The sequence below is a fragment of the Megalops cyprinoides genome, chromosome 5 (assembly GCF_013368585.1).
Source record: "Megalops cyprinoides isolate fMegCyp1 chromosome 5, fMegCyp1.pri, whole genome shotgun sequence".
NCBI classification, from domain to species: Eukaryota; Metazoa; Chordata; class Actinopteri; order Elopiformes; family Megalopidae; genus Megalops; species Megalops cyprinoides.
In genome coordinates this window covers 8,309,948-8,335,138 of record NC_050587.1, presented here as the reverse complement: position 1 = coordinate 8,335,138, position 25,191 = coordinate 8,309,948, and the positions used below count along the sequence as shown (strand labels likewise).

The 25,191-nt window shown below is 39.8% G+C and overlaps 2 protein-coding genes across 3 annotated transcripts in view; one reads left to right on the top strand and one right to left on the bottom strand.

Moving 5' to 3' along the window:
• The first annotated feature begins 297 nt into the window (after window positions 1-297).
• nadk2 (NAD kinase 2, mitochondrial) lies at window positions 298-14,613 on the top strand. 2 transcript variants are annotated; one of them, XM_036530186.1, is made up of 12 exons: window positions 298-1,346; window positions 3,356-3,444; window positions 3,583-3,671; window positions 4,392-4,473; window positions 4,919-5,002; window positions 5,742-5,878; window positions 12,562-12,649; window positions 12,879-12,974; window positions 13,053-13,108; window positions 13,192-13,245; window positions 13,730-13,853; window positions 14,174-14,613. In XM_036530186.1, the coding sequence occupies exons 1-12, from the start codon at window positions 1,083-1,085 to the stop codon at window positions 14,310-14,312; spliced, it is 1,302 nt and encodes a 433-aa protein (XP_036386079.1). In that variant the 5' UTR covers window positions 298-1,082; the 3' UTR covers window positions 14,313-14,613. The 2 variants fall into 2 exon arrangements, with proteins under 2 accessions (XP_036386079.1, XP_036386078.1); XM_036530185.1 differs by having other exon boundaries at window positions 12,831-12,974.
• Window positions 14,614-16,632: 2,019 nt separating this feature from the next.
• skp2 (S-phase kinase-associated protein 2, E3 ubiquitin protein ligase) overlaps window positions 16,633-25,191 on the bottom strand; it is a 116,679-nt gene continuing 108,120 nt past the window's right edge. Inside the window, 9 exon segments of the mRNA XM_036528715.1 lie at window positions 16,633-16,835; window positions 17,367-17,474; window positions 17,550-17,601; window positions 19,309-19,436; window positions 19,953-20,051; window positions 20,614-20,748; window positions 20,895-21,038; window positions 21,786-21,897; window positions 23,679-23,923. Coding sequence (XP_036384608.1) covers window positions 16,637-16,835; window positions 17,367-17,474; window positions 17,550-17,601; window positions 19,309-19,436; window positions 19,953-20,051; window positions 20,614-20,748; window positions 20,895-21,038; window positions 21,786-21,897; window positions 23,679-23,923 — 1,222 coding nt within the window. The 3' untranslated portion in view covers window positions 16,633-16,636.

Below are 25,191 nucleotides of genomic sequence, written 5' to 3'. Positions count from 1 at the left end.
CATTTGAGATTGTTAATTAACTTCATTTAACACAGACAAAAATGTTGTATTCATTAAGCTACATTAAACAGTTATTTTTAAATGAGGTTGGTGAATTCATGTAATGCAGTTTAAGTCAAGTTGAACAGGACGAGAACAAATGCAGCTGGAGTTGCAAGAACAGTGAACAAAACTTTGGGACACACTCAACATGGCGGGCGACGCACTCCCAGGTGAGGGGAGCTGGCCGGAGGATGTAGGGGGGCGGATTTGGATGCAGCCTATGTTCAATGCAACGCCGCCCCTTGACCCGCAACGTGAATGAAAGATGGCGTTGTGTGTAAATGTGGATGGGGGGGAGCTTGTATTTTCTAGTAATTATCACTAGCTGTAGGACTTGTAAAATCCGCAGGGTACTAAGCATTGCTGGCTAGCTAAGCAGTCGTTAAGTGGCTATAGTTATAGCACAGTATCTACGGAAAGCACGGGAGAACATGACGAGCATAGCCAGCTAATATTAGCCAGCTACTTCCTATTTATTTCAATACACTTGCGGAACAGCTAGCTAGCAAGACTGTTCTCTACAACCATATCAGAATTAGCCAATGCTAGTTAACTGTGGTCACAGTCAGCCACCCACTCTGTTAAACTAGCTGTGTTGACATGTAGGAAGTGAAAGTGAAAAAACATTCTACTTTCTTTTTCCAGCCAAGCCTTTGGTTTTTTTCTTATTCGCGCTTTATTGTACACTTTGCTAACTAGCTAGCTAGCCACTTAAGGTCAACCGCAGCTTTGATTCTGTTTAAGGGACAAAAAGATAGACTAGCGAACTTCGCCACACTCCTTTGCACTTGTTGGATTAATTTTATTTGTTGCTAACTAGCTACTTAAATTAGATAAATTTGTGAACTTAACAGTTATTCATATGGGACCTGTCGTTAAGTAGCTTGCAATAGTTTTAAACGCGACTCTATTGGGACAGCTAGCTATTTGGACGAATTTGGTGGAACTGTCTGGGGTAGCTCGCTAGCCGTCTACCGGACTGCAAACAGGTTAGCTAGGCAGCCAGCTAGGGGCACTGTAAGAGCTGAATATTACGTGTTATGTTAACATTTTCAGTGGTGAGGATGACCTGCCGTACGGTACAGCATTGCCTGTGTTCTGGCCGTAAAGCTGTCAGGTTTCTCAAGGGAGGTCCCGCTAGGCGCCCGCTTTTCCTTCAGACGGGAACCCGCAGCATCACATCACGCACCGAAGCTCCTTTTAAACCCGCAAGAGTCGCAGTTGTGACCAAAACTACAAGATATGAGTTTGAACAGCAGCGATATCGCTGTGCAGAGCTGTCCGAAGAGGATCTCAAACAGCTGGTAAGTGTGGAAACGCAGGAACATCGTTAACATGGATAACGCTTTATGCCTCAAGACTGTGTGCAATTCTGGCTAGAGCAGCCCTATAGCTGTAGGTAATACACCTGCACGGAGAGTTCTGAAACATTCTGGGGTGTTTAGTTGGTTTACTAATCGTAACTATGCAGTTAAAGGAACAAAATTCAGTTTGTGGTCGACATCTATTCAGGCAGGAGCTAACTAAACGGCAGTGATGCAAGCACTTCATTTACACTTGGAGCACCTAAAGTCAGTCAAATGAGTACTGGTCAGTCAAATGAGTACTGGAGAACTTTTTGGGGCTCTTGATGGAAGTGCCAGCATGTGAATAATTTCATTTCTGTACAGTGTAAGTTCCACTGAGAGTGCATAGATATTTTAGCTGGTATAGGTCGACTCATGACACTTTTGTAAGCTACACTATTGAATAGTGCGATATACCAGTCATAGGATGGAGCCAGGAAAAAGAGTTTAAATGTCGATGCTCCTTTTTGTTTACGATTTATCAGACCGATGTTTTCAGGTATAATGTCCTTTTGACGTAGATACAACAAAAGAATCAACGTCAAAATGACATTATACCTGTGGACTATAGTGTAACTATAGCGACTGTACAGCAGCTTTTGTACCATTCAAGTTTAGACAAAGACAGTGAAACAGTTGTAACGTTATGAAAATATCCTCACAAGGGTGAAATAAAGCATTAAAGCACTAAAAAACTTTGGAGCAACTTTTGATAACATTACTAGTATTTTTTTCTGCTGCTGTGACGTAATATTTAAAATAACCTTTTAACATTAAACTTTAAGTAAAAAATAAACGTAGCAGATCTTAAAATTGTTGCGGGACAGTTATATAAAAAAAAAGCTTTATAGTGATTGCATGAAAAAGGTGTTAACTCCTTAAGTTAACTTGCATGAAAATGAACTCGACAGTATACTCTGACGCCTTTTACTCTATTGCCATAAAGATTAAGCGTTTAGCCCTTGCCTTAACATCAAGGATAACTACTTACCGCTAAATCAATTTAGATGGGTTCGACCTTTCACCTACAAGTGAAAAACCTTGCAGAACCTTGATGTTTTTAAAACAGTACACGTCTATGGCAAGAAGGTGCGAGGGAATCTGGGTCACTTCATCGCAAGTAAACATTTTTTTTTCTTTTGGCCGCACATTGACTTCAGATCGTTCACAACTATGCATCAGTCTTAAATCGGAGAGGTTTGCTCTGTATTATAATAAGTTTTTGAGATGTCTCTTTAAAATTCATGTCGTTTTAGCGGCTATTTTTCCCTGTATTTCCAAGTATCAGAATCTGTTAGGAAGGTTATACTTGCCAGCTGACAAGCATGAAGACAACAGTAGAAAAAGAGGAGACAATTAACTTCACTGTGTTAGCTGGCTAGCTGTGTTTACTGGCTGTTAAATTAGCTGGCTCCTACTGTTCAAAAACATATAGTCAAAGTATGACACAATTCGACCTTTCTCCATAGCAAACTCAATTTATGTAATATACCTAGCTAGCTAGTATTAACTTAACTATTCTCATTTTAGCCAATGGGGCTTACCTGTTAGCTAGCTAAATATGATCATCTGCTATTGGCTTGGCTGTTAAGTGAGTGCTAATATCCATTAGATTTCAATGAAATACATAAGTATATATATTGTTGGCTCTAACTAACAGATGGCATCATGCCATCATGAATACTTTTACTATCCTCAAAAGTTTCTAGGGGGAGGTACTTCTTACTGGACAGGTCAGCTGACCCTTAGATGTACTGTTGTCTTATACATAGGGCTATTCCTTTAGTACAGCTGTAACATTATGAGGAAATGTGTGAAGTCTGATTTTATGCAATAGAACATTATGAACTGGACTGTCATCACCTGATAATGAACATTTCCTGTTCTCTGATTGTTATCTACACTTCCTTGTGTCTCTTCCTGTCTGTATCCTCCCCTCACTTCCCTCCACCTGTGTGTTACTGTAGCTCGCGATGAAGGGTTCCAGTTACAGTGGGCTGTTAGAGCGGCACAACATCCACACGCGCAATGTGGAGCACATTGTGGACTGCCTGCAGTAAGAGGAGGGCTTTGGGGGTCAAGGGCACATTATAAATATGCTTGTTGTAGGTGGATGGGTGGATGGATGGATGCCTATTCTACAGATAATGGAGTCCACAATTATGTTTGCAGCTTTCTCTGTTTCTTTTTTTAGGAGAGAAGGGGTGGAGGTACGTGTACTTCGGAGAGGCGAGTACAATGAGGAAACTGTCCAGTGGGCAGATGCTATAATTTCTGCAGGAGGTAAGGACTTTGGGTTTAGTGTTTGGGGTTTCGATCAGATGTTCATTGTTGTGCGCATGCTCATCACTACTGCTTTTGTGAAATGCGTATGATCACCCTTCCCATTTGACAGCGTCACAAGATACACGGCAGTTCATAGTCACAGGTTAATCTGCATCACAGCGGTATGTGAGCTGGAAGTAAACACACGTTACATGTGAAAGCTTTGGAATACAAGGTGTTGAATGACTGGATGACCATGCTTAGTCATGATGTAAATATGTAAAATTAAACAAAAGTAAGCCTTGTACATGGCTTAAAACCAGTTGTCTATCCCATGGCATGTCAAGCATACAGTAGTTCATGTGTCTTGATAAGGGGTAGATGTAGTAATTATTTTTCCCCTTTCTTGCTCTGTCAACCACTGGATACACTTTGTCTACATTTACCATGCACAACTTATTAGAATGCATGGGGGGTCCCAAGTGGCTCCGCTGGGAACATACTCACTTTGAGTGCAGACATTTCCCTCTGACTCTGGTTCAAAATCATCCATGTCATTTGCTGTGTCATGTATGCAGTGCTTCCATTGAAGTTTTGATCATTTAACTGCTCAGTAAACTTGGGGAAGCAGGGTTTCTGTTAGAGCAAAAGCCAGCCTACACACAGGAGTGCCCTGGCATGTGGGAGGTCCTTTGCTATATGGATATATAACATTAACGCCCTGGTTTTGATTGGCAGGTGACGGTACCATGCTTCTTGTGGCAAGTAAAGTATTTGATAAAGACAAACCTGTTGTGGGAGTAAATACAGATCCTGAGAGGTAAGGAACACTTTAGTACACACACAGTACAGATGTACAGAGCAGTCATCAAGGCACTGAACTAAGGAGGTTAAATCCACAATGGGATCCACTGCTATACCCAGTGAAGAGTGCAGTTTACAGGTTTCTAGTAAAAACATACAAGACCAAAATGGGAAATTTGTTTAATGTTATAAGTTATGTTGTATAATTTGTCTTCTTAGCAATTATAGGGGTAAATATTGCAATTTGTAAATATTTTCTTTGTGTTAATGTTAGATACAAAAAATGGTACCAATTTTGAGAGGAGAAAGAAGTGGCTTTGCTGACATGGCATGAAAGCAAATATTTATATTGTGTGAAAATTTCTGCATTATTAATACATATTACAAGTTAAATTATGTATTTCTGTTTCAGATTTAATTTACTGTTGTTTTCATGCTATCATTTCTTGGCATATGTGCAGGTCAGAAGGACACCTATGCTTGCCTGTCCGCTATACACAGTCCTTCTCTGAAGCACTGCGGAAGTTCAGGAGGGGGGAGTTCAGGTGTGTCTCTGTCGTTCGTACTGATATTTACCTTTAAATGTATCTAAACTGAAAACTAATGCTCATGTGTATGTTCAGAAAGCTCAGATTTTGTTTCATCTGTAAGACATGCTTGCTTGTCATACACATGCGACAGTACTAAGACTTACTAAGTCACTAATCTTTCCACAGAAAGAGGTAAAAACCTCATAATGAAGAATTAATATTGTCATTCATTATGTTAAAAAATTTGTTTGTGGTAGAAACAGGCATACAATAGGTTGTCCTATCCATTTTCATTTTTCAAAGCCTCTGAAGTATTTCTGCCTATTTAGGGATGGGTCATTAGCATGTAAAGTAAAAACCCCATCTGCAGTGAGTACATGGTGAATTACCTGTCTTCTGGTTGAATGTAAAACAGTAATGGCAATAAAGGGATGTTGCTGGAAAAGGAATGATAGAAAAAATTAAATTATTAAATTAATAATTTAACTTTTTTTCCCTTTTCATAATATGACACTACTTCCCTATTTTTATGCTCCCTCTCTTTTAATTTGCCATTCCTGTCTTCTTCTTACTTCACATTCCTTTCTGATTTCGGCATAAAGTACGCTCCAGATACAGCTGATCAAATCACTATCCACAAAGTGTGATGCTGTTCTCTATTGTTCTGTCTGCTCCATTTGTATCAGAGGTAATTCCAGCTCTGTAGAGGAGTGGTGATGTGTAACGTGTAATGGATGTGGTGCTCCTTCCCCAGGTGGCAGTGGCGGCAGCGTATCCGTCTGCACCTGGAGGGCACAGGGATCAACCCCACGCCGGTGGACCTGCACGAGCAGCAGCTGAGTCTGCAGCAGCACAACCAGGCGCACCGCATCATCACTGAGGCTCAGCACAGTATGACCTCTCCGATTCCTCCACCCTTTGCAGTCCGCACTCTGTACAGTCCTGACGCTCCAAAAGATGCACCTTACCGTGGTACGTGAAGAAGCAGTTACTGCAATTGGGAATGCGTCAGAAATCCAGTGAAACATATTTATTTCCACGTGTATAAAGTTTTGGTCGGACTAAATTCATTTATTTATTTATTTTAAAGAAAGCACTAGGTACATTTTACTTTATTTAAATAAATATGGTTAAACATCATATGATTAAACAGCCCCCTCCCCAGACTAGATCATAAAAAACACATAGATCTGAGAAATATGGAAATGCTTTATTAAAACACTAAGTTGTGCAGACAGACTGTTACACAGAAGTATGTTTTGTATGTTCACAGGAAAAGCAAGAGAAAGGGAAAAGGAGTTTTGTTGTCTGGCAGGCAACTGAGTCTGTTGCCTTTCAGCAAAATATTGTGTTTGGACTCTAGAGCATTTTTCTCATTTTTATGTTTTTTTCCCCCTTTATTCAGCTGTATTCTTTTAGAATCACCCATGCATGTTGGGCTCATCTCGCTACAGCATTCTCAGAGCAGTCCTCAGATCCAAACTCACTTGCAGCAAACAGAAATGTTTTGCTGTAGATAGATAGATTTAGATATATTACAAGTCTCACAGGACACTACAGTGGAGTGGGCATTAATTGGAGGATACACACTATGACCATTATTCTTTTACCTCGAGCACATATTTCAATCGTAATATTTTTAAATGCCCTAAAATTATGTGTTACTGTCTAAAATAGTGGTTAATTGCACTACATTACTTGACCTTATATTTAAAAAGAATGTTCTTACAGCATACATAGTTAAAAGTTATCCATCACTGCCTTATGGAATTACAGACAAAACCATGGTCACCACCCCTACACTGCACTCATACTGCGGTAGGGTAATGACTTGTGCTAATTATACTTTTAGAGCGTCAGGACTGTATTTAGCTGTATTTTAGCTGTATTTAGCCTGCCTACTGCTTCTGTCGGTGGGCTGCTTTCTGACTCCCTTCAAGCCTACTGGAACAGAGGGATGAGACAGTTTACCACAAGCACCAACATAGGCCCAAAACACTGTCACAAACAGTGCTGCTCTAATTTCCTCATTTTTCTCTTTTGCTTTTAGTTCCTGTTTAGTTGTCTTTTGAGACCATTTTCTCATTCCTCTGTTTAGTACTTGGTAGGGAGACCTCATGGAAAAACCAGGGTGTGCCTCAGTGTGGTGGTGGTAAGGCAGGAGAGGGCAGTCTTCTGGACCAGCTGAATAAAAACAGTATCCCCGTGCAGAGACTGAGGTGTATGCTGTAGGAGACCGGGTCTTCTGAATATGGCATTAGTACAGGATTCTGACAAAATTTACTTCTAATTAGATTTTAAAAGAGTACATATTTACATCTTACCTGCAAAAGAATTCCCTGGAATTACTACACCACTTAAAGTGGCATCTTTAGAAAACCGTGGAGGAAAGTTCATACTAATCCTAGGTTGTGACAATTTTACACTCTTTTTTAACATTATCCCTTTGTATCTTTATTAATAATGTGTACATGTTGATGTAATTTTTACTAATAACTTATAAAAAGTTATTGTGCAACGATATACTAAAGAAATTATACTCTTCTGCCTAGAGGCAAAATTAGGGTAATTGTTTCTGTTAGCTTTATATTTGTGGCTGTGAAGGGGTTACAGAAGTAGTATCTAGTATGTAAGCTGTAGAGATGCGAAACTAATTACACATTGCTGTAGAGACTCACCACACATAGTGTAACGGGTTTGGAGGTGGTTGAAGTGAGTTGATTCCTCCATACTGTGTAGCACACTGAGATCCTTTGAGAAGGGCAATGTACATCTGTGTTACTTTTATTATTATTAGCCATACCATCCTGCAGTTTACTCCTGCCTGATGTCTTAGGCTAAATTAATGGAATGTGCTTGGTTAGTACTTCAGTGGTAGCCCAAGTTTTTGTTGGAAGTGGTATTGGTAGGGTAGTAGGGGGAAATCTTCCCTTTGGACCAAAAAGTAGACCAGTGCCCAAGTGCAGTGATAGACACTGCTGTGAGGGATGCCATCTTTTGGATGAAATGTTGAACTGTAGACCTGATTCGGTGTGATACTCAGGTTCTGACTCACTCTTAAAGATAGTACTTTAGCACCCATTGCACTTACTGTACAGTGTAGGGAGGTCTGTAGTGTCCTGGCCAAATGCCCAGTCAGGATTTGTCAAACTGGATATCTGGTAATCCCCCAGTTTACCTGGCAAAATAATTCCCTCACACTCCCAGCTGATGGTGGTGAGTGTTGTGGTTCAAAATGGCTGCCGTGAATCCACCGTGGTGGTGGTGGTGTTACACTTTGGTGGTCACCCACTCTTTTAAAGATCTTTTAAAGGCACTATCTAAATGAAATCCTTTATTATTACTAGTGTTATTAGTACAGGTTTTTTTAAAGATTATGCAAACCAATGTGGTTTGCATGACACCAGCTAGCCAGCTTGCATGTTAGGTGTGCAGGAAGCCCTCATCCTCTTTTAAAGCGAATATTTAAAACATGCTTTCATACAGTATGAAATAAAAAAATACATGTACTTTTTCCCAATATCCATTTCAGTGTATTTCTGCATTAGGCTCATTGAGAGCCATACCTAGCCATACCTAAAAAATGTTCATAATGTCTTTAAACCCTCTTCTAACGTAGCTAAATATTTCAGTGTCTGAAAGCAGCAGGAAGGCAGGCATAATTTGTTTCACATGTAATAAATTGTGTGCAATTACAACCGAAGAAAGGGTTTGTCAGCTGGAGAAAAGTAAATAAGTTCTCAGCTGTTTATGGTGGATTTTAGCCGAATTGTGACATTCTTTATTATATAATAATCATGATCAATGGGCTCTTCACTCAATAATTGACATATAACAAACAAGTATATTCTATCATAAACAACATTTCTGCATCTTTACAGTTTTTTCGTAAAGCGCTGCTAAAGTATGTTGTCCTGGGGAATAGAAATAAATTCAGAAAACCCAGGCCAAACAGGGAAAATGGCAAATTATTCTCTGACCCTAGGGAAAGGTGGGAGAGCAACACTCCTGGAAAACAGTGGCAAAGAAAACAAACTGGAGGAAAAGCACTTGAAGGTTTGTAAATTAAAGTACCCATCAGCTCACTACATAAATCTAGAGATGTTTTAATATAATAACTGTTATACGGTTACTTTTAAAAGTCATTAGTCTGGCAGATGTGGCTGTAAATAAATTACATTTGTTTGTGGTGTGGATTTCCTCAGCTTTCCAAGCTATTCAGGTAGTTGACAGAGTCCTATGAATTTTGGAGTACTGAAGGCCCAGTGGACTGTTCTGCATTGTTGTTCCTACTTCATTTATTCTGTTCAATTGAGTTTTTATGTTTATCGTCCTCAATTCTTAAAGTTTGAAAAACAGTATTTTGTTTTATCATTTAAAGAGGCTTGATTAATGATTGATTTGATACATTAGAATGATTTTTATATTCACATAAAATCTCAAGATCAGATATCAAGATCAGATAGTCAAGGCAAAGAATAGAATTCTTTTTTATTTTCTTCAATTAATCATATACAAGGACTGATCAAAGTAATCAGTAAGTCACCCTTTCCGAGAAGTTACACCCTTCATGAAAACCAACATTGGAAATTGAGTTTACTTAATTGACTTAATTGAGTTTATTTAATTGACTTAAATATTCTTAAATATTCTGTATTTTTTGATTCAGTAGGGACATTTGGGTTCATTTTAGCAATATTCAGTATATTTTGTTGTACTTTGAATTAGCTAACACTTTACATTTAAGTTACACACATACCTGTATAACCATGTTATCTGCTTAAGCTAATATCCAGCTCAATGATTTTCTTGACTACTTAAGTGTAAAAACTCAAACATTTTACACATGTTACTAGTCATTGTATAAATACAAGTAATTGCATCATGTTGTTACATGACATCCAAGGTCTTTTGCTTCTTTTTTACATCTGTGATTATCATGCTGTGTAATTACCCATTGTATTTCTATGCTAAAAACTAGAACCAATATGTTTCATTGTTTCATGTAGCACAAGTAGAAGAACGACACTGTAGACACAACAGAAAGTTGTGTTAGCCACAGCAAACTAGCAATTTTCTTAACTGCTGATACTGAGTATCTTATCCAAAGTTTTGTTCCGCTATAGGAAAGATCTGAGTATTTCCAAGGCACAAGGAAGCAGCTGTGTTCTGTCTGCTGTGCAAAGCTATGATAGCAATGACATATTCTGCCAGTAAATGGAAATGCAGTGCAACATCTAGATGTGTTATGCCAGCTAGGGATAATATTTTACATCTTTTTTTGCTGTTCAGTCTTTCATAGACCCAGCGCACTTGCAATAGTAGTGTTTTAATGCATTGATGGAGTGTGCTCCCGTTCACGACTGAAGGGATAAACTGTGTTTTTGGGAAAAAATAAATAAAACTTGTTAATAGGAAAACATTATCATAAAGTGCTGGAAGTCACTCTGGATAACAGTGTCTGCTAAATGCATGTAATGTAAAGATTATGTAAGTTTTATGTGAAGTTAATGTAAAGTTAGTTGGTAAGCTATGACTCTCGACAATACAACAAAAATAGGCTAGCATTCTTCATTTCTGTGTCAACTCATCACATGCACGTACAGTGTATTGAAATAGATTTATTTTTTCATTTCATATGAATGGCAGTGACAGTAGTTATGGGAGAAGGAGTAGACTCCATGCTTCATCCCACATGCTTCATCCCACAGGAGAGGACATGGAAGAACTCTATATAGTCATACAAAAAATCTGCACAAAATCATCCCCATACTTGTGCTATTTAAATAGTCAGCTTGAAAGAATTAAAAAGCCCACCTATAAGAATATTTTCAGGCTGGTGACATTTAATATATTTCGTCAAGTGCAGTGGCATATAATAAGCAAAAGAAGTTTATAACATGAAGGCAGTGACTTTGTGGCAATGAATCGTACCTCAGCCTCCAATATTTTCCCAAAGTTATATTCCAAAAGTTAGTAAACATAATTTCATTTCATTTCCTACTTCTGTGAAAATGACCTGACCGCCGCTCTTTGATATTGATGGGTTAAACTGTAGGTCTTCAGTCTGATACAGTGACATGGATTCAACTCTAGACCAAGCCACAGCAACCATGTTACCATTGCTGTGTAAGACTGGTGTATTTTTTTAGGCATCTCTGGTATTAACATCCCCAACCATCAAAAAGTGACATAAAGACACTCCAATTTCAGCTTCACAGATCAGCTCCCACACAAGAAGAAGGCAGTTCCAAGATGAATGTATTGGAGCATAATGTACGCATGGTGGCAAACATATAAAAAGTGTCCTGGCTCCACACAGTGCCTCTTACTCTTTGTAAAATCCTGCCTTCTCAGTTAACGTTGTAATGCTTATATGTAGCATGCAGCTGTCAAACTATCTTGGCATGGACAGCATACGTGTGATAACTCGCCCACCCTGTTCACCCAACATGAACCTGAAACGGTATATCTGGAATACTCTGGATTGGCATGCGCATTGGGGAGATCCACAGCATGTGTGCTAGTTGTTGTGGGCAAAGGTTTTGCTTAGCAGGATTTTGTAATAATACATTTTGTAGTAATAATGCATTGACATTAAAAGAGTTTATCAGCTTACACACTGTGCTAACAGAGCACAATATATCAAACTTGATCTTTAAAGAATAGATCCCCTTAGTGTTTCAGCTCCTGAAGAGGGCTGTTAACATTTCTCAACTACTGCAGGGGAGCTTGTCAGCTGTGTCCTTGATCCAGGTTTTTGAGCATGTATATGTACTACACCCCACTTAGGTCAGCACCACAAGGATGTCCAAAGAGAGATAAGGGTCAGTGGAGTTTCATTGCTGTGTGAAATGAACTGAAAGCTCCATCCATTGATGGCACCAGCTCAATAGATGTGTCAGTTCTGAGCTGACATGCACAGACAATTTCCTTTGGCCCACAAACACAAGATGTTCATTTTTACAGGGTATTTAAAAGTAAAATGGATGTCACGACTAAACACCATGTGAGGACTTTTTAGGACTTTTGAGTCTTTGGGAACTTGTTGGCATGTGTGCACATGATTGGTTCTTTGCTGAAGGTCTTGCAAAGTGATCAGTTGATTAAGGAACATTGGCATCTCTCTGACTGATGGGAGGAAAACCAGGCACGGCAATTTGAGGATCCAAGGTGCTTTAAAGTGGTATTTGGTATTTTGGTGATTTTCTTCCTTAAGTTCCTTTCTGCCAGAGGTAAATTGTGACCTTAGTAGTCTCAGTGGTTTTGTAGTCTCAGTGGTTTTGTGTGTGTGTGTGTGTGTGTGTGTGTGTGTGTGTGTGTGTGTGTGTGTGTGTATAAATAGAGGGAGAGAGAGATGAATTTGCTTTTTCAATGCTGTTACAGCTGACTGCCCTGTGTTGCAAATTCAGTGTGACAGGCAAAAAACACTAGATGCAGAAGGGTTAGTTGTTGGACAGGCGAGTTATCAACCTGAAGTTTTTGGTTCCAGGGTTCCTTGTTTAGTACTCCTTTGTTCACTCCTGTATCCTTGAATGCCGGCTTATTTTGACATGCTTGTTTTTCTGGGACAGGCACAGAGAACTACAGAGTCTCCAGCCCCTACCTGCTCCCTGTTCGAGGGCTGAATGAAGTCTTCATTGGGGAGTCTCTCTCTTCGAGGTACCCTTATGAGCAACTATTGACATTATATTGTAGACATTGTACTGTAGGCATCTTGCATTATTGTATTGTAGACACCTTGCACATTCCCATTCCAAATAAAGTAATGGTCGGCTCTGCATCCCCCATATTCATTCGTATTCCTTTCTCTGCCCTGCTTCTGCATCACTGATTGTCCAAGGATAAGGGATAAAGCCTTCAAACTCCATCTTGCCCTCTCGCTCCATAGGGCCTCTTATTATGAAATCTCCATTGATGATGGACCCTGGGAAAAACAGAAGAGTTCTGGTCTCAGCATCTGCACTGGAACTGGATCAAAAGCATGGTACAGGGGACATCAAATGAGTTTAAGTAGAACTTGTGAATGAGAAGTGTCAGCTCCATGACCGTTTTCTACTTGCAGGTCTTACAACATTAACAAGCTGGCTGAGCAAGCTGTGGAGGACATCTTGAAGATAGGTATGCATGGAGTGCATTTGTACTGTCTGAGCTCTGGACTGTAGCTGAGGGAAATAATGACTCTCTTGACTCTTTATATTCAGGTAAAGCACAAACTGGCTTGGATATTCCGCTGAAGAAGGAACTCATTGAAAAGAGTGAGTGCTTTAGTTGTGCTTTGCTTTTTTTAAGGCAGCAGTAATTCAACTGTCCACTGGGGCTATTCACAGAATTTTTCCATCTGAACATTCTGAAAGGTTGATACAACATAATGATAATGACAAATTACGAAGTATGACTCTGCTAGTGTTGATGGCAGTTTATGCAGTTATTTATTTATGCAGTTATTTATTATTTAACTTGTCAAAGAGGGTAGTCAGGTCTCTTATAAATCCAGTGTGTATGTCATCATTTTTGTTCCATTCATCACTTGAAAGTTTCCATCCAGCAATGTTTGGGAGAGGGGGCATACAAGAGATGTTTCATGTGCTTGAATTCCTCCTTTAAAAAGCCATAAAAAATAAATTGCAGTCGTCTGAATTTTGAGCTTATGTAGCTAATGCTACTTTGGTTATTCATTTACACAGTTCACCCTTTTGCAAAAGTGGTGATGTTCAGGAAAGCCGTTTTTTTTTTTTTTAGTAACTGAGGAGTACAACAAGTCTCTGATCTTTGACCCAGAGGAGCACAGAATGTTCTTCAGCATCAGAGAGCCTATCGTCAACAGAGTCTTCTCAAGCAGCCGCCAGCGAGGCTTCGCCAACAAGTAAGCTTGCCAGTAATCTAGACAGCTCCTGTCCACATTTGGTGACATATTTCACAATTGGCGATAGTTTTATTATGGAAACATTTGAAATATGACAAGACTTTCCAATAAAACTTTAGCATGTTTTGAATACATTAGAGTACAACTCATTCAGAGGAATAAGAAGGGTTAAGATTTAGTGTATAGTAATGAGGATTTCAATGAAGCATCTGCATAATAATAATCATTACTGCTTGTGTGTCATCTAATTCAATGTTGGATGAGGGGAGCAAATGAATATTTATGGGTTTACTTGTGTTTTTTGTTTGTGTCCTTTTCAGAGTGTCTGTACGCTCACGGTGCTGGGACGCATGTATGGTGGTTGATGGAGGGACATCTTTTGAATTCAATGACGGTGCCGTTGCTACCATCAATATGAGTGAGGAGGACCAACTGCGTACTGTTGTCCTCAGAGACTGACCACAGTACTGAAATGATTGGAGCTGATCCTGCCCCAGGAACCATGGTCAGCGACCAATACGTGACACAGAGAAGGGGAGCTTGTGCAGCCAGTTTGTCACAAACTTTAACGACACAAGTATAGGGTTATAAACACCGGGACCTGGATGTGGATTTGCAGTGACAGAAGGTGGGGCCGCTGCCTCTGTGCCCAGAGTGAAAATTATTTCCTTGTAGTTCTGTGCTGTGATTTTTTTTTTTTTTTTATTAGGTGGCTGATGTGTGGGAGTTGCTTTTAATCTTTGTTTTCAACAGGCTCAATCAAGGGAAGATCATTTTGTTTTGTTTGATTCATGCTTGCTTTATACAGATGCTTGTCTTTTCTTCCTATGAAGAAAAATTAGGCATAAATTATTCAGGCAGAGAGAAGAGTTTAGGGTAGTCTGTTAGTGCTGTGTAAATTCATCAGGCAGTTTGCCATGTCAGTTTTTTGACTTTTGTTTTCAACAAAAATACCACCTTATGTGGCTTATTTTAGCCTCCTCAGGGACATGAACTCTCATCTTGTCTTTATCCCTTAAAAATGCAGGCTACAAATCAGTAGATTGGACTATAGGGAAATAAGTATCCTGTAAAGAAACAGTACTTACTGCTAAGAATGCATTGGCCTCTACCTGAATAATAGTTTCAAGGCCTGTGGTGTGATACACTACAATTGCAGCAAGCATACAAAGTAGTGATGAGTTCCATTAAAAGTTTGATTGAAGGTGGGGTTAACACTTTGGTCCCTAGACTGTCACACCGTGGCCATATCTGGGAACTGGAGAAAGATGCAATCACAATAAATGAGGACCTACAGGAGAAACTCAACTGACAGTTGATGGCCTTCCCTTCAAAAACACAATTTGCAGTCACTTTTCTGATGAATATATTTTTTTGTCCAGGGAGGCAAGATATTTAACCTGTCACTGAGAAGAAGCCAGATGGCACTGTGTGGCATTGCGCTTAAAGAAAGGGTAGAAATACTATCCTGATGCATGCATCTCTCAGAGGGTTGTGTGGACTGTGATTATGAGGGTTCTGTAATAACTCCAGTTTTGTTAGGTGCAGAACAGGGTTGTGGAAAAAGGCACTTACTACAGAAGGAATGAGCTGTTACAAGTCAGTGAAGTGTTACTATTGTTTTTATCAATCAAGCCTGAACACCAGTAATCAGATATTAGACACATGATCACCTTGACAAGTGCAAACTTTTTTTCCAGAAATTTAATGTGCAGCATTCACTGCCTTCATTTATTTTACAATAAGGAAAAAAATACAGCAAAACTGTTTTCTGTATTGTGCCAGATCATATACCAGTGTTGTAATGTTACCATTTGTATAAAGTGTTTAGATTTTGAGTAAAACAAAAAAACCCCACACATTTCTCTGTCTCAACTACATTGCACCAGTGACGTTTAATGATAACACAAGAACAAATTTATAAGTTTACTGACATTAAAATTCTTGGCATTTTTTCAGTAATAAACATACAAAACTATTAATGTAAAAAGGTCTGTTCTCCATTTTCCCCTATACCAAGGTGAAGACAGTGGCACACATTTTTACCTGATCATTATCTAAACTGATGCAAGGCAGAAGACATTTGCTTGATCAGGTATCAGTACAAAATTGAAAAATTCTAATTGTACATGCTCAAAGAACCTACTTTTTAATCCCCCCTGTACCACCAAGAGACAGATGGTGAATATACAACAGTTTCAAAGGACACCTGTCAACTTAGTAGGGACCCTAAGGGAGAATTAAAATGCAAACTATACAAGAACTAGCCACTGCATAGGGCTTGCTAACATCATTTATCCTGAACATTTAATTATGCAGACAGGGATAAAACACTTGTGTTACAGTACTTAAAAGGAATAAAACCCTTTCATGAGGGGCTACATACACTTGGATTGGCTGGGTCAGAATTCCTATTTTCAGCTGTTGTAAACCCAAATGCTGTCATAATAATTTAACAAAACAAAAACATGGTCTTCAGTCATATCAAACATAGTAAAATGAAAGCTGTACAAGGATTTCCAGCACACCTTGTGTATTCAATTTTCATCTTAAGTCATCTTTGTAATATTCCAAGGTATACTAAATAGAACAGCTCTGAATAAAAGCAAATGGTGTTGCTAAAGTCTCTGGCAATCCAGTCAGAACAACATCCTGTTAACATCCATGGTAAAACTGGAATGAAATATTGAGACGTGGTCACCTTGGCATCTAGCCAATTTTAAAACAAATCGGACATTAAAAAAATGAGTGAATGAACTCTTAACCAGCAGCACACCTGATGACTAGGGCTTGTAGAACAGCCTGCAGTGTATTCCCCACAAGGCGCGGTCTTTCCTGCTGGCAGGGGTGGGGCGAGCCACACTTGAGAAAGCGCAAGTGTTGATGTGAATATGTGGAAGCACCTCCTTCAGGATGGACAAGTAGCTATCCTGTGCCAGGCCAAACACTTCCAGTGTCTGCAACCCTGGGAACTTTAAGTTACTGTGTATAGGACAGAGAGAAAAATAAATTAAGCTTGAACAGAACTACAGCTCCTTCCACCAATGCAGATGAAAATGAGAACATATTCCCCAACATATAATTTAGTTAACTGTGTTCACTTACAGAACAGAGGATTTGATCATTTATTCAAAGGAACTACAATATCAGTCAAAAGTTTGGACACACTGACTCACAGAAGGGGTTTTCTTTATTTTTTCTATCTTCCACTTACACTCTTTCAGAATAATCAAAACTGTTATATTTTAGATTAATCAAAGTAGACAAAATTTTTTCTTTTTTAATTTTTTTTTTTTGGAAAGAAATTTATACATAGACAAATATAGATAATGAAGTTGATGCCTAAGAAACAAATTTCAAGCATTTAAGCATACGTCTTTAGATCAAAATGTCTCTAAATGCATGTTTCCGATTATCTTAATCAGATGGGTCCAATTTTTTTTTACCTGGTACTGTCTATGTGTTAATGTACCTGTGTGAGTGTAAGAACACTGGAGAAAAGCAATTACTCACGCCAGTGCAGCTGGGTGGATCTGGTAGCAGCGACTCAGGGCCAGATGTCTCAGGCAGGTGAGCTGCTGGAGTACTGGGAAGCTTTCGGCTGTCATGTTCACACTGTCACTGTAACACAAGAGCATGTAATCAATGCAATAGGCACACTCAATCAGCATCACAATGGCGTGAACTGTTCCTCACCTTAAATCCAGGTGTGTGAGGTTCGGACATCGCTCCACCAATACTTTGACATCTAATGAGGATGAAGAGCAAAAAAAAAAGGTCATTCTAAAGGTGTGACTTGCAAAAACATCACACAAATGACAAAGTACAAGGTAATTAATTAACTGTTTTTGTGTTCTTAAATGAAAATGATTCCTTGAGTCTCAACAAAAAAAAACAGATGAAATTCATTTATGATTCTAAACCAAGGATATTCAAACTTTTTTAGCACTTTACTGTATTTCAATTATTTGCTCCCCCCGCAACAACAATTGCAGCTCGACCAAATCAACAGTGTTCCTGGTCTATGATTCTAAATGACAAAGTTGCCATGTGTAACTAAATGTCTGTTTTTATGTTAATGGCGATCCTGCTACAGCTGCACTTATCCAGGCCAAAAAGGGGAAAGGAGACGGTGATCTAGGATGAAGGAGAACGCTTATTGGTATTGGTATGGTATATTGGTACTGGAATGAAAACCCAGACCATACATAAACATCATATGAGCAATGATAACTGCAGTGATGGAAGTGCACTATCATCTAAAAAAACTATAAAAAATGCCACTGTAATGAATTAAGGACACGCATATAGCAGAGCATAGTTCCTTTGACCCAAATCATTGCTTGCCAGTCCAACAACATGTCTGGTTGTGGCATGTGCCTCACACCAAGCTTTGAAGTAGGTCCACGTTTTGTTGTCATAGTCTACGCCTATCCAATACATTTTCCACATCTCTATGGTGGAAACAATTGCTAGTTTTTGTGGAGGTACCAATACCATTAGGGGATTTAGGGAACGTGTGTCTGGGGAAGAAGTAATGGTCCATCATAGAATATGAAGGAAACAGGGTCAGGCAGTCAGCCTCTGGCATTTTGTATTTTCGAATCTGCAAACTGATGTTTAAGCATCATGAACATTAAAAGCAAAGGTGTGTGCTGCTGACATACATGAAACAGTTGGCAATCACCAGCTTTATTGTGCAGTGAATTTAGCAATGTTGGCTAGGTAATGCGCGCACACACACACTCAAAACTTAATATTTATTCAACGCATTAATTACTATTTTGGGGGCATTCTTCCCTAATTACTATGATTTTTGAGCAACTTTAGCTTGGTGAATTTGACCCAAGCCACTTTAGATTCATGTGATTTTGTCTCAATCAACTGTAACTGGCTGGAACTTGTCTGAACTTTGGCATGTTTTTCTACAGTCAACCTATTGTCAGGCACTTCATGTCAAAACTGAATCCAACTTTGGAATCATCACTAATGCATTTTGTATGACTCAGAACATAGTATGAGAAACAAGTTCATGTATGACCTATTTATGGAAACTGCAAGTTGCATTAAGCTCCAGAGCATACTGTGAACAAAAGACAGTGAAAGTACACCGTGTCAGATTTAAGACCAAGAAATGGGCAAATATTCTGAAATTTGGCCACTTTAACCCCCACATCATTTTTACTGCACTCTCTCTCTCCCCCATCTGATTTTTAACCACCTTCTCTCTCAACTACCAGCTGGTGAGAAACTGTCAGACTGACAGAGCTTCTCACCAGGTTCATGCAAGTCAGAGTGAATATACAGTAACTATTGTGTCATAAAAACAGACAAAACAGTGTCACCACATCCTCTACCTTGATGTATGCATATACACTTTGGTAATTTTTAAGTTTGACTTGATTCTAGAGGAAGACATTTCAGACATTTGTGAGATGGCTCCTTTCTCCCTCACCTTCCATTGTCAGGTTCTGTCTGTAACCGCTGATGTTCAGCTGTGTGACACTGGAGGGGATATTGTTCACCATGGCCTTCACATGACTGCTGTCAAAGTCACACCAGGACACATTCAGCTCCTGCAGCCTGCACACATATGTACAGAGGCAGTGAAAATGCAAGTCAATATCAAATCAGAGGCATCTTTCTACTATATTTGAAATGACCTCGTGAAAACAATGGTAGTTGGTGAGTATGCGAGGGGTTAAGTATTTCTCAACATTTTTTTTTAACTAGTTCAAACCCAATAACAGCAATTGTGTTCTTTGCAAAGAACTAAATTTTACTCATGTTTACAGCAGGAAAACAGCACCTTCACGTCAATTGTGACTAAACTAGCCAGTGAGTGAATATTACATCACACATACACCTTGAAGTGGGAGTCTATACATGGCATCAAAACATTGTTAATGTCTAATCCTATCAAAACTGGTTAAAAATACATAAGTCTTGTTTACATCATTGTGTCACTGTAGGTGACCAGCCCACATTCATACCAAAACCCAGTTTTGCTTTTGATTCATTCAAGCATTAGAAATGTACTCAGGCCTGAAAATGGAATGTAAATACTTGATCCACCCACAGCCCATCTCACAGACTCACCGATCACAGCACTGGAGCATCCTGCCGAGCGACTCAGGCGCAAAGCCAGAGCAGCCACAGAGGTTGAGTCGCACCAGCTTAGGGTTCTGTGACAGAGACCTGCAAGAGAAACCCAGTGATTCTCAAACAAGTGGTCCTGGGAAGGCTGGGTAAAACAGAAAAACAGAACATACCAAGGAGCAGAATGTTGAGTACTGCTCATTTACTCAAACCCATGTAAAATCTGAATATAAACATTAAAAAGGAAAAATTACTACAGCATTTTTTATAGACAAAATGGCGCAGCATGTGTTTTGAAAAGTATTATATGATCCCATCATGTCTGTAGCGGTTTATTGGCATGTTTTAAATGCTACATAAAATGTTGCATTATTGGGGTAGCACAAAGTACTGATAGGATAATGGAGAAGACAACTGTTCTGACTGCAGAGCCACCCAAAACATACCCACTTTATATAAGATGCTCTCCCTACAACTATGACACTTGTTATCTGAGCAGTATGTATTTGACTGACGCAGCTTCTCATAATGTACAGCTCTGAAATTGTAGAGCCGAAAAGCACAGACCAGCTCAAGGTGAGAAATGTGAGTTGGACTCAAAGGTTTCGGACACTGTTACAGCACTTTTGCAGAAGGCATTAAACGGTGAGGGCGCGCTCACTGCAAGATGCTGTCCGACAGCTCCATTCCCTCCAGGCTCAGGTCCTGCAGCTGCTGGCACCGGGACAGGATGTCGTCCAGAACCCCGGTTCTGACAATGCAGTTGGACATGTCCAGGTGCTGGACCCGCAGACGCCTGGGATCAGAACACAGAGAGGACACACAAAAAGGACAATGCGGCAGCGCAATAAATCCACACAGCGACACAAAAGCAGCGAGACAAGCTCAGAGACCTATCTGCAGACTGCAGAACAGGATGATGTGTATGTGAATGTGACTCACTGTGTGTGGGCGAAGCGGGGCTCTCCGATGAGGGAGCGCGGGCAGCGCAGCCCCACAGCTCCCACCATCAGCACATGCCGCAGAGCCTCGTCCAACTGGGCCTTCCCCACAAGGTCCACACAGTGCCACAGAGACTCATCAAATCTGCAACGGCATTAACCCAGCGGTCTCAAAAAGCAAAACTAAAGATCACCATGAGACTGACTCATACAATACAGAGCTCAGGACGTTCTTTTCCTGGCTGCTTCGTAACTCACGTGTGTCACAGAGAGCAGTGTTAACTTCTAAACTGTCCATCCATGATAATCCCACTCCAAGTGTCCAAGTGGCTCTACCATGGTCTATGAGGTTGATGGGAGTGCTGCCCTTAGTGTGTCTAAGCTGGAGGAGCGCATGGCACTAAGCAATATGGCACTATTCTCCCTTCACATGTTTTTCAGATTTCTGAAACTTTTCTCATAGCAAAACAGAAGTGCTTAAAACTGACTGGTAAACTGACTGCAGAGCAAGAGGTGGGCTCAGCAAGCAGATGAAATAATAAATAAATAATCACTGTCACACAGGCTGAAAGCCATCCCTCTGATAATGGACCACAGCCTGCCAACTGGGAGGACAGCACAAAGGGCATCACAACACTCTAGGACATGTTCTTAACAGAAGTCAGGCAAACAAAAGCTGATGACTGGTTCCCCAGCATGTCAACCACATTTCAAATTAAGCGTCCTGGCTAGTTTCAGTCACTACAAAAGTTCTGTTCCACGATTTGCGTAACATTTCACTTTGGTAAAGAGTAGGGCTAGCAGTCCTGGGTCGATTGTTAAGTGGGCAACAGCTGTTGTACCCTCAGTCAAAGTACTTAAAAGAAATGAGGTTTATTTTGACATAACTTACACCAAGCGATGCCAACGCTTGCAGACACAGGAAGTCCGCAAGAGGTCCTGCAGAGGGAGGTAGGAGAAGATCCACAGGAGAAGCTCATCAGGGAGACTGTTCCAAGACAGCCCTAACAGAATAAAAGGGGACACAGTCAGTCATAATTAGAGCTATGTTTTTATCATGACAATTTTTACCAAATGTTACAAGCTAGATTTCTGCATCTATCAAATCATACTAACTCATGCCATTAGCGAGAAATTCTAAAATATCCACTCTAAATAAAAACAAAGAATGAGATTTCCATCAGCACTGAATCAAATTTTCACAAATACATCAGCAATACCTTCTCAACGACCAACAGATGTAGTTTATGATTTATACTGATTATGCACACAGTGGGTTTCCTTGACTATTCACCTATTATAGTGCATTCTCAACACCACTGATGGCCACTTTCACTCTACCTGGCTCTTCACACCAACCCAAATTAACAATTAAGTCTTTTTTCTTACTGTCTCAGCACTGGGCCACTGTTGCACAGAAGGTCCCCCTCACAGCCCACCCAAGCCCACCCACCAATTCCTTTGGCCACCTAACTGCCTCTAGACTCAAGCTGATACAATAAACTGATGGCTTTATGTAACATTCCACTATTAACATAAACACTGTTTGTCAAGAGTCACTCTACCTCCTTTTCCACCAAACTGGCCATGGATTTCCTGGTTTTTCCTATTCCTTCTAGAAAATACACTTTATTCTAAACTTTATTTCCATTTACACTGAAACAATGCACTCTAACAAATAAAATCTAACTATGTCAGGAAATTAAAAAAAAAAAACATGAGAACACACAAAAAACAGTATTAAATGCAACTGGCAAGAACTAGACTGCAGGCCTCTACATATCTTGCAAGTGCCATTACTCACATGCAACAACTCTACTTCACCTGTGATGCCTGCCACTTTGTTATAATCTATGAAGTGAAACTTTACAATATTTCCATAGCATATTGGTGGGAAGACAAAAATTATTTGGAAAGAGTGTCCCGAACTGAACTTTCACAGTAAATTACTATTTTACAATCACTGCATATGGGACTTTCCAAACATAATATATCTTTTGATAATACCAATATGACACACTTGATTTCATCAGTTCTTTGGCATGTACTATGACATATACATCACAAAATCTGAAACAAACATGTGAGTGTCTTCAAAAACCACTGCTTACTCTCCAAACAAGTGCAGTGGGCTCTGCTGCAGCTTGTTAAGTTACAAATTGTTCCCAGAATCATAATTACGTGACTGCAACAACATTCTAATATGGCTTGGCTTCATGCAAACACAATCATTGATCCCATGCTTGACAATGCAATGGCATGGTTGACACCACCAGTGGATTTTGACGGACACCAATTATACAGAAAAAGAGACAGATCTTGTGTGTTTTCTTTTGTGATATTGCTGCAATGCAGAGAGGATGCACACTGATGTTACCGTACTGTGGTGGTAGCATCATATCATCATAAATGTACTTTCATCACTGTCTTTGCGACATACAAAGGTCAGTAGGACCCTTGCTGGCAGTTTACAACATCAGGAATACGTTAAGCAAACAGTTTAAAATGTGTTAAAAGGTATCAAAATGCATCCTTTTAATGAAACTAAGAAATTGAACATTACAGAACTTGTGGGTTATCCTGAATGTACAGCAAAAGGTAAAAGAATAAACATCACTTAGCATTACGTATCATGACACAGGTAATGAAATCTCCATGCTCACATTAAAAGTGATGTCAAAGTACTTTGATGACAGGTAAAAATGCTTAGAATACAAAACTAACTTTTCTCCACTTTTCCTGTTATGCATCTTCTTAAAATGTTGACCCGTATGCACACACTGACCTGTGGACTCTCTCCTCCTCCGTGGCCTTCTGGCCAGGACAAACTGCACCTCCTCATTCTCCTTCCCCCTTGCAGCGACACATTGCTGTTTGTGTGGGGGTGACCAGTGCTGGATGAGGTCCTGGGGCGTATTCTCAGTGTCCTGACACTGCCCCAAGGAGGGCCTGTTCCTTGAGTTACTTTTCTGGGACAGTGACAACATGGTCCCTTCCAGATTTTCCACTCAGAACAGCTGCTGAAGAGGCCTATTTGAGAAAACAAGGAAAGTAGAATTTAGGCAGAGTCAAACAAGGAATTCATTTAATGACAATGTGTTAACTTAATAAATCTGCAGAAGTATACAACATACAACCTGATAGGTCATAGAATGACTCTTATAATTGGCTGTGCTCAACACACTCTGCCCTCCATATTCAGATATACCCTTGTTAAATTTGACCAAACATAATTCAACAGGAATCAAACTGGGTCCAGCTATGTTAGGAAGTCTGTCTGTCTGTCTGTCTCATGGGTGAAAGCTTCAAATGAACTGATCAGGAGAACAGGAAAGGACTAACTACAGAAATACGTGATGCTTCTACCTGGCTTTTCTCAGCTAGAGAGCTAGGTCACTCTCCAAAAATATCTGCAAAGGAAGAAGTTACAAATTACGTAACGTTAGATGTCTACAGAATTTCTGATTTCCACTTTTGTCCTCGATTAGTAGGCGGCATCACAAAGTTTTAGCAGTAGCGAAAGGTAAAATGCAGCAGAAGTACAGGGCACGCAGGGCTTTACGGAAACACGTATTGATGCACTGCAGTATGTAGGTTTTAACTGCAAACCAAAGAGGGCAAGAGGTTTGGGCGAAGTGATCTGCATGCAGGTCTTCTAAGCTTATCAATTGATCATTTTTGAAAAAGCCAATTAATGCTGTTAAGTAATATTTACAGTTACATCAAACGTCTGCCAGTACATTTAAAACACTTCTCTTTTCCCGCTGACGCATGTTATGCAATACAGCAGACAGCTGAATGGTGTTAGCTATCAATTTAGCTACAGCTAAAGCATGCAGAAATCGCAAATCTTTAGGTGGCTAACAAGCCTAACTTACACAACTCAGCTTTTTTCTACTGCACCCCAAACTGCAATTATTAATGATCACACCGAGACCGATGTCCAGCTAGCAAAGTAATGTTGGTTTCATATACGGAAAAAAGTTTGGATAGCTAGCCAGCTGCTTAAGTTAGCACTAGGTAGCTAGCAAACTAGCTACGTCGTTGTTTTGCGATAAGCATTGTAAATATATATATATCACAACAGATGCAATGGAAAGCTTCTAAAAAGCAGTTCAGTTTAATGGACTAGACTAACGTTGATACAAAACAACAGCATGGCAGGTAGATGCAATCAGCGCTAAGTTACTCCCTAAAGTTAACGTTCCTGCATTTGCTTAGGCTAACCGGTTAACGCTATTAAGGAAAACAATATCCAAGATAGGGATTGCTAATCAGCTACCTTTCGCCTGCTGTTT

Excerpts from the sequence above, each read along its gene's own strand:
- nadk2 (XM_036530185.1), top strand. The coding sequence starts at position 1,083 with ATGTTAACATTTTCAGTGGTGAGGATGACCTGCCGTACGGTACAGCAT. Across the intron at positions 5,879-12,561 it reads CATCACTGAGGCTCAGCACA|GCACAGAGAACTACAGAGTC; the intron begins GTATGACCTCTC and ends TTTCTGGGACAG. Across the intron at positions 13,854-14,173 it reads CAGCGAGGCTTCGCCAACAA|AGTGTCTGTACGCTCACGGT; the intron begins GTAAGCTTGCCA and ends TGTCCTTTTCAG.